Source organism: Rhineura floridana, chromosome 11, assembly GCF_030035675.1.
Source record: "Rhineura floridana isolate rRhiFlo1 chromosome 11, rRhiFlo1.hap2, whole genome shotgun sequence".
Classification (NCBI taxonomy): domain Eukaryota; kingdom Metazoa; phylum Chordata; class Lepidosauria; order Squamata; family Rhineuridae; genus Rhineura; species Rhineura floridana.
This window is the reverse complement of record NC_084490.1, coordinates 59,693,068-59,712,035: the sequence shown is the minus strand read 5'-3', so window position 1 is coordinate 59,712,035 and position 18,968 is coordinate 59,693,068. Positions and strand designations below refer to the sequence as shown.

General features: G+C 42.4%; 1 protein-coding gene across 1 annotated transcript; it reads left to right on the top strand.

Moving 5' to 3' along the window:
• Window positions 1-347: 347 nt before the first annotated feature.
• Window positions 348-16,211, top strand: AREG (amphiregulin). The gene is made up of 6 exons (XM_061588960.1): window positions 348-587; window positions 2,821-3,006; window positions 7,647-7,839; window positions 9,386-9,547; window positions 12,876-12,972; window positions 14,403-16,211. Exons 1-5 carry the CDS (start codon window positions 545-547, stop codon window positions 12,958-12,960), a joined length of 669 nt encoding a protein of 222 aa, XP_061444944.1. The 5' UTR covers window positions 348-544; the 3' UTR covers window positions 12,961-12,972; window positions 14,403-16,211.
• Window positions 16,212-18,968: the final 2,757 nt, after the last annotated feature.

Sequence of the window (18,968 nt, the reverse complement as noted above, 5' to 3'; positions counted from 1 at the left end):
GGGCTAAGGAGTTGGACAAATGTACAATTTTGCTTGCGCTCTACCAAGGGCTCTTCGCCCAAACAGCCGGGGGACAAACGCCAGGGGGATCGCTGGGGCCTTTCTCTCTGCTCTTGGGCAGGCGGCGGGCTTCGACGGTCCTCCTGGGCCGGCTCTAGGAGGGCTTCGGCCGTTGGAGGCGTGGCCGCGGCTCGTGGAAAAGATGGTGAGCCGCGGCTGAATCATCAGACAGCCTTCTGTCTCTCCGCGGCCGCTCCGCCTCCGCGACCTGCCCGTTCTCTGCGCCACACGCACCTGGGTGGTGGCTGCCCAGGCGCACCTGTTCCATTCCCCACCCGCCTGACGTCGCGCTGCGTGCGACCGTCCTGCCAGCCTGCCTCCCAGTGGCGGCGCTGCCGCCGCCCCATATATATCTCCCGGTGGGGAGGATGGAGCGGTGTTGCCGTGCGGCGCTGAACACTCGCCAGCCGCTCAAGGATTCCCTCTGAGCCGGAGCCGCCTTTGTGCGCCAAGACATCCCCCCGACGACGCTCCCTTCCCTTCAATGTGCGCCACGGGCTTCCTCCTCACGCTGGTCTGGAGCTTAGGTGAGTGAGCGAGCGAGCGGGCGAGGGAGCGGGCGGGCAATGGCATCCTGGGTGGTGGGTGGCGTGTTAGGGTTAGCTTTGGTTGACAGACCCAAGGCGCCCGAGCCGGTGCTTTGGAGAGAGGCGTTGCTGCTGTTGGGATGGGAACTCGCCATGTTCTCTCTCTCTTCTCACCGCTTGGCTTGCATACCCGACGGCTTCCCGATTGCAGAAGGTTGGGCTGGAACTGCACCATTGTTTTGAAATAGGAGGCACCTGAAAGGCTGCGGGGGGGGGGTTCTCTCACTTTCCCACGCCCCAGGCTTTTGATCTGGCCTCGCTAGCTCTGCTCTGCACTTTTCTTCTCTGTCATGTCACAGTCACAAAGTTTTTGAGACTTATTAATTAAAACCTCCTCCATTTTTAATTTTTTTTTTTTAAAAACTGCTCTTCCTCCAAGGAGTTCACCGCACGCCCACGCATGTGTGCATCCCTCCTTCCATGCTTCAAAATAAGGATGGCTAATCTGTGGTCCTCAAAATGTTGGTGGACTCCAGCTCCCATCAGCCCCAGCCAACGTGGTCGGTGGTCAAGGGTGATGCCATTGTAGTCCAACAGTGTCTAGAAGACCACAGGTTAGGCACCCCTGCTTTCAACGACCCCAAGTGAATGATTCACCCAGGGTCATCCTGTCCAGTGATCTTCATGGCTCAGGATGCCTCCAGACTGTTGCTATTTTGTGGGTGGGAATCAAACACATACTGGAAATGTAGGTTTGCATAGTTAAAGTGGATTAAAGAGCTCTGTTGCTCTAGCGTGACAAATCTACTTTTTTTAAAAATGGACTTTTTGCCGATAGGGAAGCGATGGGGAAATATACTAAAAAGTATAGGATGAACAAATTATTAATGTGTAAACAAACCAGGGTGAATACTTATTGTCATGTAACCACCCCTTAAACAAATTAGAATGAATAATCTATAAAGACCAGACTTCATCTAATCACCATGTAACCTTTGTGCAAGCAAATCAGGACGAATGCTGAATAAACAGATTGTCTGACAGAGCCCTAAGTGGGCAACTTGAACCCAGCTTTCTCCAATCTGAGTCAGTGCTAACTATTGCATCTTAGAATTTATACAGTACTTTTGAGTTGTTCATATTATATCCCTAACTTTTCCAACAACTCTGCAAGGTAGACCAGCATTATTGTTTCTGTACAGTAGATGGGACAGTGGTGGTTAGAGAAAACTAGAGGTAAATAATGTTGTGGCTTGTGGCCTGCATGACATACTTACTCAGATGGAAGTCCCACTCAGATGGAAGTCCAATGGGCTTACTTTGGGGTAAGTGTTTATAGGCTGGCAACCATGTTCACTGTATTGGAGAGGTGTATGCAGTCTCAGCTATAACTTCTATATGCCACTTTATACTTTAGAGAAGGACTAGCCACCACGGTACACTCCAGATGTTGTGCACCAACTCCCATCAGCCCCAGCTAGCATGGCCAGTGGTCAATAATGATGGGGTCGTAGTTCAACAGCATCTACAGAGTTCCAATGTTAGTTATCTCTACTTTAGAGAAAAGCATATTGAGTTACTAATATTGGATCAGACTGACTGAAAGTTCCTCTATTAATACCTGCTTATGCAGGGATTTTGGTCCAAACATATTGTGTCCAGTATAAGAAGTTGGTGATATTAACAGTGGTCACTAATCTGTACAGTGTTGACTTGTTTGTCTTAGTAGCCTGATTGCTGGAAATGTTTATCTGAGGACATAAGCACTTGACCATATTGAAAGTGCCATCCTTAGACTGATGGGAGACACTGATGGGTAGATGCCTTGGCAATCATGTTTGTACTTTATCACCCAGACTTAATCTTATATTCTCAGAGGTAAACCCCACTCCAATTAAAATGACTTATCTCCAAGTTAAGTGTGCTTATGATGTAGCCTTAGTCAAGCCATGGGCTTGTGCCTATAGTGGGATATCAATTCTTTCTTAAATAGCACACTTGCTTATAGAGCACTATAACCCAGAACATGGGAGGCATTTTTTTTAAAAAAAACAGGGGAAGTATAAATGTATTCACATTAGAAAAGTTGTGAGCTGCTTTTTGAGTGACTCACTGCTGAATAAGAGTACATATGTAATAACTGCCTAATGTAATTTTCAAGTAAACACCTCTCTGCTGGTTTTGGCTGACTAGTAAGAATGGCATCCTGATTTGTTTTATTTCTCTTCTGTAGTGTGCCAGCATGCTGCTGGATCACGGCTAAATGTGACAGAACAAGAGCAAAACATGCCCATCCGGAGGACTCTCAATACACCTGTAACTAAGATGTTTTCATCAGGAGTTGATTATGAAAAGACTGAGGAGGAAGATGTGAAGGAGGTGATAGCACCTCAATTCCTTGTGGGAGATTCAGGTAAAGGTATGTTAAAGTGGAGCTTTTACGATAGGTATGTTAAAGTGGAGCTTTTGCCTATAACGATCTCTTTCATTCTTGTCTATGAGTCACAGGGAGAGACAAGCCTGCTATAAGAATGTGATGAGTTTTGGATAAAAAAGAGTTGCCACTCTGTCTCCTATAAGGAAATATATAAAAGAGTTTTAGTTGACCAGCTTGGTTTGATATAATTGTGTGCAAGCTTTTGGGTTGCACGGAAGTTATGGATCTCTGCCAATTCTTCTTTATACAATACTTGCTGTTGGGCTCAACTAGATAAGAGTGAGAGCCACTCTGAGAGCCTTTTTGGCTGAAGAGCAGGGTATTATCATTATTATTATTAAATTAATTAAATTTATGATCAAAATATAAATAGTCTAAATGTGCAGTTCAAATTAACCGAAGTAAGTATTGGCCACACTTGCATGTAATCCTAAGTAATGATTTAACGCAGGGGTGAGGGGCCTACCCTGTCAAGCACATAGAGCTAAATCATGGTCTTGCCACTTTCAGACAATGGTCCTGTTCACATGTGATGCTAGCATTGAATGTGAACTGGATCATTGTCTGGAAATTCTGGATTTGATTCATTTTAGTGTTGTTTGAAAAAGGACAATGCTGGTAAGAAAGAAGTACATGATGGGATGCAAGAATCGGGTTTGCTACTGAACAACACCAACCACTGAAAGTACAGCTAAGGACATATCAACAGGACAGACTTACAGTACAATCCAACTGCCAGGCAGCCGGTGGAGGGGGGGCTGGCAGAGGAGGAGCCGGCAGAAAGCTCCATGGGATCCTCCTCCCACTCAGGAGCCACCAGCCGGAAAGCACCAGCTCCGGCCAATAGGCCTCCCTATTGTAAGTGCTTCCTGCAGGCCCGAATGTGAATTCAATTTTTTTTAATCCACCAGCCTTTTGACTGGCAGAGTTCAGAGTTTAATCCCCCTAGGGATAGGGGTCTAGATGCGAGAAGGTTCTTGTGTTCTCCCCAATGGCTCCGCTATGCCTCTGGAGCACTCTGTTTTCAAGCCTTCCACTGCCTTCTGCTGGGCCTCCGTCCTCCGGGCTGGCAGTCCTCAGCGGACCCCCGGGGCAGCTGAGAGCCTTCTGACACTGCTGGGGATTCACAGCCTGGCAGAAAGGTGAATTGGATTGCACCTTTAAGCTGTTTTAATAGTCTTTCCCTTTCCTCTGGGGAAGCCTGGGAACTATAGAATCTGTGAGTGGAGGATCTGTGAATTCTTGGCACTCTCATAAAACTCCAGTTCTCAGGACATTCTTGGGGAAAATGATAGGTTAAACTGGTATAAAACCAATGTGTTTGTAGTGTAGGTCTGCCTTAAGAACCTATTATTCACCAAAATAGCAGGACAGGTCTTAATTAAGAAAGAAATTAGCGGTCTGTTTTCTTCTTCTTCAAATTCAAGTTTTTATTGTCTCCACAGAATAATATAATACCCAAACTCAATAATTCTGTTTTTCTTTAGCCTGCTAGCATTAATTTACAGTGCTGTAAGTTAATTACTATGTAACCTAGCAACAATGTGCCTTAATGATATTTTCCTAAAGCAATACCAAGTAGAAATTTGAAGGTGCAAACCTTTGCCCTGCACCATGTCAACTCTGCATGGTTTTACTTCTTTAATATTACTAAACCTTTTTTCCAAAATCTGAACAAGGTGAGCATCTCTTGGTCATGCTCTGATGTAACCAAGAGGTAAGCAGGGGCTAGTGCCAATCAGAGCAGGCCCAGTTCTCAAGTGTGCTCACTTTGTTGAAATGTTGCTGATGGTCTGGAAGATGGGAAGTGGTGTAGGGAGTTGGAGAATAGGAAGAACAGCACTCTTACATTGCTCACCTGTGGTAGGGCCCCCAAGGCACCAGCAGGGGGCTCTGGATCTGCCAGTCCTCAGCACCCTTGGGGGGCAGTTCTGCTACTGCCATCAGTGTGGGTGAGACTGAAACTTGGGTATCTACCTGATCAACAGTGTCCCAGTGTGTAGTTACAAAAAGGATTCAGAACTGGGTCCACGTCAAAAATAGCCATAGGTTTGTGACAAACTTACAACCTCAGGCTATTTCCTCTGCTGTAATGTGGATAGGTAAATTGGGCTGTTTCTGGCCCATATTACTTTCACATAAGTTCACTCTTAAGTCTGTTCTGTCCTGCAATTTCTTTAAAAAAATCATTTAAACTTGTATTTAAATATTCTAAACACATCTCCTATCAAGATACATCTTCTTAAAACATGTTTTTATACTTTTTTGAGCCAACAACTGTCATAACACTCAGAAAATGCAAAAACTGGTGGATAACCAAGTTCTGATAGATATATTCATCCAGGAGCTGCAGATCAGTTTGAATTGAAATAGAATTGGAGACTGAAATTCCTCAGGCATCTTTCTGAAATACATTGTTTCTCATGTATTGGTGTGCTGCAAGTCTTATTGACTGAAGCAATGCATTTAAACCCTTCAGCACTTGGTTCAGAAGCAGTTTCAATTCTGACATAAATTTGAGCCGTTAACCCTGAGCATCTGTTTCTTTTTAAAAAAAGAAACAAACCCAGGGCACTGGCATTGAAGCAGTCTTTAAAGAAAATAATTCATAATTTATTTTAAAAATAACGTTCTACATAAGTTACTTTATGGCTCATTCCTATGATCTGGTGCATAAAAGTCCAAGCATATTTCAAGTTATATATCTGGATTAAATGACTACAGATCATCTGGGTGAGAGGTCAAATATTTTGAAAGCTCCTTCATGTAAAAACAAAAAAACTTTCATATACATAATCTAGGATATTAATTCTGGGTGGTCAGCGTTTGTTATTTGTTTAATGTTGGGGAGCATTCAAATATTTGATTCCTACCAGGAATCAGAAGTATTTAAGTCCAGCAAAGGATACATTGTATGAGGTTGCTGAATCATATACAGTAGTGTAGCTTCCAAGAGCTAGTAGAAGACTTGCTATGCAAAGGCATATGCTTTGGGTGTCTTGACAGCCATCTGCAATGGATCAAAGTATCAGCAGCAGCAGAGATGTGCTGAGCGGAAACCATGTTATAGTGTGGGTTTGTAGCTTTGACAGGGAGTTGCACTCAGTCCTGCTTTTCTGATGAGTGTACCTATATGATGCATATCTCTTCCAAACATATTTGTCATTCATACAGTATATTTTAGAGGTAAATTTTTACATTCAGTCAGTCATTCTATCTCGGCCTAACCTACTTCACAGGGTTGTTGTAAGGTTAAAATGGGGGGGGAACTATGTGCATTGCCCTAAGCTTCTTAGAGGAAGGGCAAAATAAAAATGTAATAAACACAACCAGAGCATGAAGTCTAGCAAGTACTGCAGATCAAGACCTAAAATAAAAATAATTAAAAGACATTCTGTTTTGTGTTCTGTTCACTAGCAAACTATAAAATGTGATCCTGAAACTCATTTGAGTATTAACTGATGTTTGTGCACAGACATGTATTGGAGGGGGTCTGGGAATGATTTATGGATGTATTTTTGTCCATTAATGGGACATGTTCATTTGCACAGTACGACTTCATCCCGTAGATATGCATTATTAAACTGGGAGGTTGTTGTGAAATCCTCTCTAAAAATTCTTCCTTTACTGTTTGCTCTATCCTTTAAACCCCTTTGAAATGCAAATGATCTCTGGGGTTAACCATATTACCATACTTCATTAGACTTGCTAAACATAATTAATCAACACTACTTAATTTGCCTTTGAAGCTGAGCAATAATGTTTATGATAAAATTAGTTGTCAACTGTTATTACTAGCTTTGGCTTTAATGCATTTAGAAATGGGAATCAAACTTATATTAAAATGCTTTGCACTTGACTTTCTAAAATGTGTGTCACACCAACATGAAAAGCAGACTCAAAAGTCACTTCAAATCTCATGTCAGCTTCTTTCCTGATCATATGTTACTTCTGCAGCATGAGATACTCATTATGTCTTAAAAATATAAAGGAAGCATGAAGGAATTGTACAAAACAAAAACGTTTAATTTGTTTTCACTGACAGATTCCCAAAGGAACCTAATCTAGCAATGATCTGTCATGATTCCAGAGAACTACCTGGCCCATTGATTTTTTATTTTTTAAAGTACAAGGCAGGCACTTCCTCTCTACACTGAGTTAAATATCTGGAGCACGCACATTGGTTTGGGTTTGTGTGTCATCCCGTCCTAGAGTCTATTCCTTGCCTTTCTGCTGTCACAATATTGTCTCAGCTGAAAACCTGAAGATATTTTGTTTGTCTCCCTGCTTTAGTTGTTTTTTTAAAAATAAAACTGCTTCCATGTGAGAATATTTTCAGGGCCTTCTTCAGTCTAAAGCAGAATGCATTGTTACCTCTTTAATATTGTGCATTGTAGACAAGGCCTCCAGCATGCAGGCCCTTTGCTCCTAATTGTAGTTGCATCCAAAGTGGTGTACTGGTTTGAATGGGAACCTGAGGTTGAAATCCCCTTGCCCTGGCCACATCTTTCTCTCAGCATAACCTATCTTGCAGGACTGATGTGTAGCTAAAATGCCACCCTGAGTTCACTGGAGCAAGGGCAGATAACTAGCTAACGCAAATAAATATTTTCTCTTTTCAGTTGAATCAAAACTTAAAAAAACATCAAAATCAGAGAGTGGAAAAAAGAACCCAAACAAACCCAAAAGAAAGGGAAATAATAAGGGGAAGAAAAACAAAAAGAGAACCAGAACTCCATGTGAAGGAGAGTTTAAAAACTTCTGTGTACATGGTGAATGCAAATATATCGAACATCTGACAACAGTCACATGCAGGTAAGTTAACCTGTTACACTTGACTATCCTATTTCTGAATCCCAGGTTTTTGTGTAGAAGTCATTTTAAGGCACATCTCTGAGTGTTGAGCTATTAATAAGGCAACAAGACATAGAAACACAGATCTGCTGAAAAATACTTGACTTAAAAAAAGTGTGTGTGTGGGAGTTCTGGGGAAATTTGAGAACAAACTCCTTTCAACCCACAGTGACAGTTAACATGTCAGCATACAAGCCCTTCCTAGACACCGATGTCACAGAAACCTGGATATGACTGCTGCCTGATCCTTGTCTTTATTGAAAAGAGTTCTAGCCTGCCCCAAACCGTAGTTCGAATTACTGTGGGTTTTACAAGCAGTCTAACTGCTCAGCGAGAAACAGTTAAGTCAAAGACCCTAGAACAGGGATGGGGAACCTTTTTCATCCTATGGGCCAGATTCCGTTCTGGGCAACCTTCTGAGATCCATGTGCCAGTGGTGGGTGGGATGGTGGCAAAACTGGGCAGAGCAACAAATGTAAATTTTACCTTTGTGCATATAGGAACTAGCCCTGTACAATCACACACTCTCCTCTATCGTCTATCCAGAGAAGCAAGAGACAGAGTTCAAACACATGTTCTAGTCTGACAAAAGCACTTGGGGTTTGAAGCAAGGCCAGTGAGGGGTGTGGCATGGGGAGAGTTCTGTGGGCCAGACAGAGATATCTGGAGTGCAGCATTTTGCCCCAGGGCATAAGGTTCTCCACCCCTGTGCCCTAGAATAAGAAAGAGTGATGTACATGCAAATGGAAGGAGAAGGTTCACAGAGGAATGGGGGGGGGGCAAAGAACAGTGGTCTTTGCTCACTGTTCACATGTATTCTGAACTACATTTCACAAATGTTATTGGTTATTTCATTCTTGTGTCACCTGCAAAGGCTTCTGCCATGTCAACTTAAAATGACTGTGGAATTCACAAGGTATGTAATGGGCCACTGTACTCATAATTTGGTCATAAATTGTAATAATAATAATAATAATAATAATAATTTTATTTGTGGGTTGCCTATCTGTCCGGGTTAACGGACACTCTAGGCGACGTACAACAATATAAAATACAATACACATATTAAAAACAATCATAATCCATCTAAAAGCAACCATCAATTAACACTTTAAAACTAATCCACCCTGATCTTATAGGCCTGTCTGAATAGCCAGGTCTTTAAGGCTTGGCGAAAACCTAGCAGGGAGGGGGTCAGTCGCAGATCCAAAGGAAGGGAATTCCAGAGGGTGGGGGCCACAATTGAGAAGGCCCTCTCTCTGGTCCGCACCAGCCTCGCTGTTTTAACCGGTGGGACCGAGAGAAGGTCTTGTGAGGCTGAGAAGGAATGAGATGCGCCTTTCCTGGATCATCCCACCCAAACTAAAACCTGTTTAGACTAAACCCTGGAGCGGATTCCACTGTCCCGCTGACATGGAGCCCCCAGCTGCCACTGACTTGCATTTGTGTAAAGTTGCAGTGAATGTACAATGCCATGTACTTAGCAATTTTTGTGGTTAATTTTCAGATGCCACCTAAATTACTTTGGTGAACGCTGCGTTGAGCAGTTCTTGAAGACACGGAACAGTGATGGTTCAACAAGTCTCTCAACCACAGGCCTTGTGGTGGTTGTGGTGCTGGTGCTGTTAGTCCTCGGCTTTGTGGCCATTGTAATAACTGTCTTAGTGCCGTAAGTAGTGCAATTTCAGTTCTCCAGTTTGTTGAGGAAACTTTACCAGTATAGTAACCTGGTAGCAGAATGACTTATAAATGTACACAATATTTCACAAGCATAAACATTCCCTTCTAGTGCTCTTTTGAGTGCATTATTGGAGCTGGGAGTTTATTTGTACTATGAGTTTGTTTTCAAAAGCATCCCATATGAAGTGTGACAAATCATCGTGTCACAAATACAATTCAAATCAATGTTTTAAGTGAACAACCCTCATATAAGCTCAGCATTTCCAAAATCTATGGATTAAAATGCAGTTGGCAAATGGTATCCTTATTATAGTCTCCAGGATCTGGGCAAAGAGTATGTCGTCCTGAACTTTAAAATGTAAAGTTTTGACACAAGCCTGATTAAAACATGTGTGGTAAATGGTGACCACCAAATACTTTCGGAAAAACAGGGTTTAATTTTGGAATATGCCATGCATATAGTGTTGCATTTGTAAACCACAGACCATAACGTTTCAACGGTATCATGTGGAATGATGCCCACACTGGTGCTACATCATACAAGGGGCCACTGGTGGATGGATGGATGGGATTCGTAAAATATCACTTGAACATACTTCATCCCAGCAACCCCTGGCTGAGTATGGCACCAAACTTGTGGTTATTGCATGTGACAGCACAAAGCAATGTGGTTGACTCTATGCAAGCATGATGCTAGCTTCTTGCAGTCCCACCCATGGAATAAGGTTTTAGTAGCTATCACACTACTGCATTTTGTATCAATCAGAGTAAGAATTCACCTTAAACTGGGTGAGAGAGTGTCTAAACTAGGCAGACTAAAAGTAAGATATGGCATTCCAGTGCATTCAAAACCATGTACCAATGGAAATGCACAGTGTGTCTCATGTTCCGCACTAACTGTTTAGGATGAATAGCTGATAATATTAGTCAAAAGATGATGGCCAGTTTCCATAGAGGCTAATGACTAATGTTGCTGATGTCACACCTCTCACTAGACAAACTAAACATGCTCAAATGCATCTGGTGCAAGGTGCACTGTATGTTGAGAACATAAGAAGAGCCTGCTGGAACAGGCCAATGGCCATCTAGTCCAGCATCCTATTTTCACAATGGCCAACCAGATGTCTCTGGGAAGGCCACAAGCAGGATATGAGTGCAATGGCACTCTCTTCTCCTGCAGTTTTCAGCAACAGGCATTCAGAAGCATCCAGCCTTCAACCACGTTACTTGCAGCAATGTTGAAAACTAACAAAATGTTCTTAAACTAAGAGCAAAAATGCTTAAATCATAAACCTAATTGTTTCCTAAAGTCTGGTTTTATGTTTTATGTTTTACAAATATACTGATTTGTATATACGTGAATATAAAATAGGGGTTATGGCTAAATTTCTTTAGAAATGAAGTTTAGCTAGACGTTTGGAGCCCAGTCAAAGTAAGCTGGAAACAGCTGGCCAACTTACTGGAATCTGTATGTGTTTGTGCAGGATCCTCTAGGCACTTTGTGAAGTTTCAGTGCAGATTGTGGCTGACTGCAGATAAGTGGATTGGACCCTTCTTGTAGACAATAAGTGAAACCACAGAGGCCCAATCTACCTTCTGTAGGTTCCTGCACATTCCTTGTATAGTCATGGTCCATCAAGAGTCCTGTAGGCTCTATTTCCACAATACAGAAAGTCTGTGAACAGAATGTGCATACATTTTGGTATTTAGACTGAGGCTATATCCCGTCGAGGCCTTCACTTCCATCAGGAAATCATTTGGTAGCAGTAGTAGAGTGGGCTAGACCTGTGTGCTGTGGATTTAGCTCTTGTCATTTCTACTGGTAGCTGACTCTGTAACCCACCCCGATGGGGAGGGTTGGGGCAGTACTGCACAAACCTCACTGCACCTACTTGGAAGGGCTGCCTCATTCTTTCCCCAACCCCTTGCAGCAGATTTTGCCCAACCACTAGCATATCTTACAGAGGCCCATGCTTGGACTCTGCTAGTCCATTCTTCACATCACCCCTAGCCCAAATTCCTTAAAGAGGGTTGTGTATCCCTAATATATAGCATTGCAAAGTACATTCTCTGGTTCTAATGTCCTCCTTAGAATGACATCATGCATGAGGCATGTTGATTTTTTAATATGCAGTCCTGTCCATGGATTTCAGATGTAGACTAAGCATTAAAGCTTACAAACCCTGCTTCTGCACAGTTTGGTATCATAGTATCACAGTGCTGAAATTTTGGAAAATTAGTATCGTTAAATTTCTAAAATATCCTATTATGGTGGATTCTGTGTTTGTTTTAATAGAGTAGGTTTTTTTATGGATCTGAAGCCAAATTCAGTTATGTCATTTGCCATTTGAAGCTTGCTACTCTTCAGGATCAGTCTGATATCTTAAATCTAAGGACTTTTACACCAAAAAAGGATTTGTGGGCAAATAAATTGTCCAGAACAAAATTGCTTTTTAAAAAGTGTGTGAAGCCCTTTGAACACTCTAGCAGGACAATCCTATCCATGTCTGCCTGGAGTGTGTCTCATTGAGTTCAGTAAGGATTACTCTCAGGTTAGCGGATACTGTATAGGACTTCAGCCTACAGCACCATGCAAATGCTAAGTATTATTTTTTTAAAAGCCTGCCCTATCCCATAATTAAGTTCAAAATTCAGCAAAACTCCTGCTGAATATTTGAAGTGACACCTAAGCCTTCTGAAATAAGTTGGAATAGTTGAATTGTTAAAAGCTGTGTCCATGAGTGGATTTGACATAGTTTTTTAGAAGTGAGGAAAAAAAACTTTTTAAAATAATTGTCAGATGTGTACTTAACAAGGTAATGGTGAACCAATATCTGAGCTGTGTTGTATTGCTATCCTGCAGTGAGTTCTCGTGTTCAAGCCAGATTTGAAATGAATGGGAGCTACAGAAGGACAGCACTGAGCTTGCACAACTCACTTTCATGGAAAGGAGCTAGCACATAAGAGTTTCCTACTGAATTGTGCCTTTGGTCCAAAACTTTAACCATAGTTTTTTTTATAAGCCTTCCAATTGATGTGTGTCAATGGCAAAAAAAACCCACAAAAACCCTCTACTTAAAATTACTAATTTTCCTGGTCTATGTTGCATCTGTGGCTTTACATCCATTTCGCGTACATTGTGTGGGGAGGGGCTTCCATTTTTATGATTGTGTGTAACGGATTCCAAAATAGCCAGTCATTTTAATGAGTGCCCTGTATTGCTTTTAAAGGTTTTCTGTGTTGCTATACACTGCCCTAATGTTTTGCAAGAGGGCAGCGTATCAATACTTTTATAAATAAATGTTGTCACTCCACAGGGGAAGAAAAAAGTGCCCTAAATATGATGAAAAAGAAGAAAGGAAAAAGCTCCGGCAAGATGGAAGTTCCAGCAATGATGTTTAAGGAGAATTGAAGGTAGGGATACTTTAGAATATGGCTCTCAACACTCTTCCTTCTCCAAAGGTTTCAATTCTACTAGAAACAAGTAACATCCCTTTTTGTAGAGCTATCTGGGTGCAGCACCACTTTCGGATAACTTCAGATAATAAAGCGTTCTTCAAAGGAGAGGAACCCCCATAGGGTGAGAATCTGGCTGTGCATCACTTTTGGGAAAGGGCTTTAACTTAGTGGTAGTTCGATTGCTTTGCATGCAGAAGATCCCAAGTACAATCCCTGGCATCTCCAGGTAGGCTTGGGAAAGACTGCCTGTCTGAAACCCTGGAGAGACACTACCAGTCAGTGTGGACAATAGTGAGCTAGATGGACCAGTGGTCTGGCTCACTATAAGACAGTGTCCTATGGTCCTATGCTTGCTAGTATACCTGATCAGTGTCAGAGCTGGTATAGTGAAGGGAGTGAGCTGCAAATCAAGAAGTCCCAGGTTCTAATCTTGACACTTCTATACATTCACTAGGTGGATTTAAGAAAAACAGAGTCTCTCAGCCCCCCCTCCCCCATCTCCTGTTAATACTAACCAACTTTGCAGGGTGGCTGCTGTAAGAATTTTAACAAAATTAACTATGCAAAGAGTTTTTGAATACTGTAACATGCTACATAAATATTAAGCAGTGTATCACAGGGGTGCCATTTTGACTCTTCTCAAACATATGACAATTGCTAAACTGCTTTTGATGCACTAGCTGGCTGTATAGGTGTGGGCCGATGATGCTTCCATTTTGCTAGCTTTTTGATCTCTTCATTCTCCCTCTTTAGCCGCAATCCTATGCATATGTAGCCCACAGTGAACACAGTGGGACCAGCTTCCATGTAAAATTCATGAGGAAAGAAACTGTTTTCTTTGGGGAAGTGAACAGAGGCAGTGTATTTTCCAGTTTCACTGTTGGTCATTCTGCACATAGTACTTAAGTGCAATGGGCAGAGTTTTCTTAAACAGTGTGCGCCCTGCCAGAAATGAGAATCGGACTCTGTAGTTTAAGGCATTCTCTGGAAAACCATCAGATGCATGGCTATCATTGTGAGGTCAGTATTTCATGCTGCAGAACATATGAAGGAGCTGTCTAATCAGTCAGACCATTGGGCAATCTATCCAGGAGCTGCCTGTTCTGAGTGGCCGGAGTTTTCCCAGGTACTGGACCGAGACTTCCTCTTGATCCTGCTACTTTAACTGAAATAGATGGCCAGAGATGAATCCTTGGACCTTTTTGCATGCTAAGCATGTGCTCAGCCACTGAGTTACAACCCTTTCCAAAGGTTTTGTGAGAAAATCCAACTTTAGTATATAGAGATGGCCCAATACATCTTGTTGAACACTTTTGCTAGCTGTCAGCTTGGCACAGATAGATGGTTCCCTGTTGAAGCCATTATACAGTGTTTGTCTCTTGTAGGAGGTGAAGCTGAAGAGGCTGTTGCTGAAGCACCTGCTATTCCATGGAGGCACATCTGAAAAGGTCAACTCGAGAACGTAGAGGAACATGTTGAGACTGAGGCCTTGTCTGCCCAACGTGGAAGATGTTGCAAGGAAGGACTTTGCACTTCCTTTACCTTTCAACAGTTGCCAGTGAATGTAGAACATGCAGCCGCATTTGCAGGAATTAACATCTATAGTTTTCACAGCTGCTGGAGAGCTGGCCTACCCTGTTCGGTACTGGAAGACTACCCAAAGACTACCTTGCATGTGTTATTGGTCATCAGGGAGTTCTTGACAGGTAGTTTACAGAGACTTCTGTGTGCAAGAGAGAATTTAGGAGAGGCTCATGATTGCATCAAGAGAATTTATTGTTGTTGTTATTGTTGCTATTGTTATTGTTGTCATAGACTTCCAGACGTACCCCTGAAGGTGAAAGGGGAAAAACAGAGCAGGCTTTGAAATAAGTCTCACATTTGCTTAAAGAGCAGTGTGACTCCCAACTAGGACAAACGGCACAGGGTGTGCCTCTCTTCTCCCACACCTCTGCCTTTTGTCATCTTGAGGATTCCCACTTGCTGTGTGAAAAGGTGGCAGACCAGGAATGTCACTACAGTCTACGTTTGGTTTTGGATGTCAAACGTTGAAGGTGCTTGAGCTGTGTTTCCAAGGTTATTGCTGCTGTAGTTCTTTTTTTTAAACAATAAATAAATGAATAATGTTGGAAGGTACAGTGTATTTTAAAGACTGACATCTCGTGGCAAAACTCATCCAGTTGCAAAAGAAATGTAAGAGTTGCTTGTTGGTGGCTTGGCATTTTCTACAGGCTAGGCTAGTCCCAGTCAGCTTCAGTGTGTCAACACTAGCATAAGTGATTGTTGAATGTGTCCCCTTAGCATTCTGAAGCCAAGGAACTGCTGTTTTAGCATCTATAAAAATCAAGAAAACTGGGATGCAGAAATAATGGTAGTAAAGACCTTATTAAATTTCTCCTCTAAAGGCCATCCCCTAAAGTCCTTCTCAAAGCAGACTGCTGTGGCCTTCTACTTCGATCAGCTCTAGCCAGTATGGCCAGTGATCAGGAGTGAGGAGAGTTGTAGTCCAGCAACACCTGGAGAGGGACAGGTTCTCCACCTCTGCTTCAAGTTCCTACTCCCACCTTAAGTAAAGAATGGATACTTATGCCAATCCACTGATAGCTGCTTCTTCTTGGTCTCCATTGGAATTAATAGATGCTCAGTTCAGGGGCATATGCTTGCTAGAAAATGTCCAATTATATCAAACACAAATGATGATCAAACATATAAGGAAATGTATAATTTATTGCTAAAATAATTCTGCAAAAAAAAAATAGATTGGTTTGGCACACAGACTGCTCAGTACTCACCAACTTCAATGGAATTTTTATGTTTTAAAAAGTGTAAAATCTTCCTGGAAATTTTCATTGAACAGTGGTATACCATATTGTGTGTAAGCTTGCAATCAAATACTATTATTTTTCACTTCCTGTAAAGGTATATATGGCTTCCTGCAAAGACATCTTCATTAACTCAAGCTACAATCCTGTATACACTTTCCTGTAAGCCCCACTGAACATAGTGGGATTTACTTCTGAATAACTATACATAGGATTGACCCTTAAGTTACAATCGCTTGTTTATACGACTTTTGTGAATGAAAAGGAGAATGTAAACACAGTTTTATGCTATTTTAGTGTACATATGTATAAGTACAGAAGTTTTTATTGTAAATAATGTGTACCTGTATTTAATATGTTCACACAACTCAAAATGACCTATTTATTTTATAATTAAACTTTTTTACATAAATAGAAAATAACTTGAGTCATATAAATTTGCATTCTACTTGGCACTAGACTCTGAATTATTACAATTGCTTAATAACACTTAGGATATATCTGCTCTACAAATCTATATTGGTTTAATACTTGTTCATGATTTGTAATAGCTTTTTTCAAAGAATCCTGGAGACTCTTAATTTCGTGAGGGTGTTAGACGCCCAACTCCCCCCTCTTTTCTTCTTCCCCTCTCCAGGTTCCGGGGGCAAGAGAGGCCACATCCACACCATACATTTAAAACACATGGCTTCCCTCAAAGAATCATATGGACTGTGGTTTGTTAAGGGTGCTGAGAATGGTAGCTCTGTCAGGGGAAAACTATAGTTCCCAGGATTCTTTGAGGGAAGCCATGACTGTTAAAGTGGTATAAATGTGCTCTGAATGTATGGTGTGGGTCTCTCAAGAGTAAATAAATCAGTTCATAGTGTAGTGATACATCCTTAACTAAGTGTTCTTGAGAAAGAATTGGAGGCATGGAGGGGGAGAAGGAGAGTTGGGCTCCTACTGGGAGGAAGGGCGGGATATAAATCAAATAATAAACAAATAAATAAATAAACAAACTTGTTCAAACTTGAGCAAACCCTTAAGCTATTTAACGAATGCAAGCAAATTGCCATAATGTTTCTGCTTCCTTAAATATCCCACTGACTTTCCCAGTTTCTGTGTAACTAGACTTCCTCTGCTGATCGCTAAATAAAAACCACTCTGAAGGAGGAGATGTCAGATCGCAAATTATGTAAAGAGGCCTCAAACCACAATGCCTCTGAGATTTTCTGCTTTGCAGGGCCCAGAATGAGCTGGGAACCGTGCAAAAGCATAGCACTGGTGCATGGGCAGGAGAACTTTCACTATAAATCCAGAACACAATGGAGAACAACCTCCTGTTGCAAAGCATTTAGGGGAAAGGATTACAGTAAGTCCTTCTCTGAAGTTTGAGCGAAACTTCCCCAGAGCCATTATTCTAACACTACTTGTTGTCTCGCCCTGCACCTTAATAGAATGACACGCTGTACAATGGCACACCAGCCCTCTCTTGAAAGAGCAGGTAGAACAGGAAAAGCAGAATGTGGGCTGCCTATTGCAGTGTGTCAACAGCTTTGTCCCAAGGAAGCCACAAATAGCACTTAGAATTAATGGTTGTCATCGTCGTCCTGCCTGTTTTGGTCATACCATGCTACCAGCTTCAGGCTGTCTCCTGTTTATAGAGTTGTAGCCTTAGTGAGGAAGTAGCCCTTTTAAGGTTGATATCCATAGCTCACTTGCTCTCCCAGAGTCCCAGTTATTCTCATCATATGGATTCTTACTTGTGGATTGCAGCCTGAATTCTTCATGATAATGCATGTTTTGTTTTTCTTGAATTAATCATTGGCTACGGCCTCCGCTGGTCAACTGATTGTACCAAAGTTGCAACTGCTGTTTTCTTTTAATATCTTTTAAAACACTGTGGGGAACCTGTGGCCTTTGAAATGTTGCTAGTCTTACAACTCCCATCTTCCCTGACCATTGGCTATGCTTGCTGGGGCTGATGGGAGTTTTAGTCCAGCATCAGGAGAGCTACAGGTTCCACACCCTTGTGGGGGATGGAAAGGGAGGAAAAATTGGCATATATAGTGGGATAAAAGGGGGATCTTGTGCCTTAAAAAAAGACAAAGGCCACTGATCTAGTTAACAATGCAGGTTTATCTGGATGACCGTTGTGTTGGAAGGTAGACCAGGGGTGAGGAACTTGTGGCCCTCCAAATGTTGCTGGACTGCAGCTCCAATCCATTGCCCACGCTTGCTGGGGTACAGCAACATCAGGAGGGCTACAGGTTCCACACCCCATAGTAGAAAATGGGACTGGTGGGTCACTGACCAATGCTCAACAGATCACATAGCACCTGATGTTTTCTGGGATCCTAGCAAAGTATGTTGCGCTAGGTGGGTCTTAGTCTGATCCAGCTATCCAGTTTTGATATAAGGCAGACATGAACATTTCAGAATCAATTACAGTGACTGGATTGTCCATGCTGTAAGGCCAGCTTCACAGCTTGCATTGCAGATGTACTATGTAATTATTTTGTTGCATATCCCACACAGGATTAGCCATCAGTCTTGCACCTCCTCTGCTGGCCTGCCTGCTGGTGGTGTTTTTTTAAAAAGACGCATGTATTTTCCATCAGTTTATTTTCTTAAAAAGGCAAAAAAATTAAAATTCCCCTAGGAATTGCCAGGAAGGGAACGTTGTTGGTGATGCTTTTAGGCACTAGTAAGTTGTCATCCACCCTCCAATGATGCCTTTTCCCTGGCTGAAACTGAACCATATTGCAAACTTGCAGAGCCAGTTTTTTTAGAGCTCACCCTGGGGCAGAAAAAAGATTGTACTGACCTTTTTTGTGTGCGTGTGGGAGAGAGAGTGCTTTCCCAGCCAACCCTCACTACTCAACTACCTATCACAGATTTCTGTAGGGGGCAGTAATGTAGTGGCAAATTCAAAAGTGCAGGGTCCCTTCATAATAGTCACAGCCACCAGGGGCATCACTACCGGGGTGCGGAGGGTGCGGACTGCACCCGGGTGACACCCTGAGGGGGGTGACACCCAGAGCCGCCCTGCCCCACACTGTTGGCCAGCAAAGAAGCCAAGAAGCGCTCCAGGTCGGCGCAGCCAACTCCTCCTCGGAGGCAGGTGGGCGAAACCAACAGCAGGCG

Bases quoted from the DNA above. Each gene is read 5' to 3' on its own strand.
- AREG (XM_061588960.1), top strand. From the start codon at position 545: ATGTGCGCCACGGGCTTCCTCCTCACGCTGGTCTGGAGCTTAG. The intron at 588-2,820 runs GTGAGTGAGCGA...TCTCTTCTGTAG, and splicing joins CACGCTGGTCTGGAGCTTAG to TGTGCCAGCATGCTGCTGGA. The intron at 7,840-9,385 runs GTAAGTTAACCT...GTTAATTTTCAG, and splicing joins CTGACAACAGTCACATGCAG to ATGCCACCTAAATTACTTTG.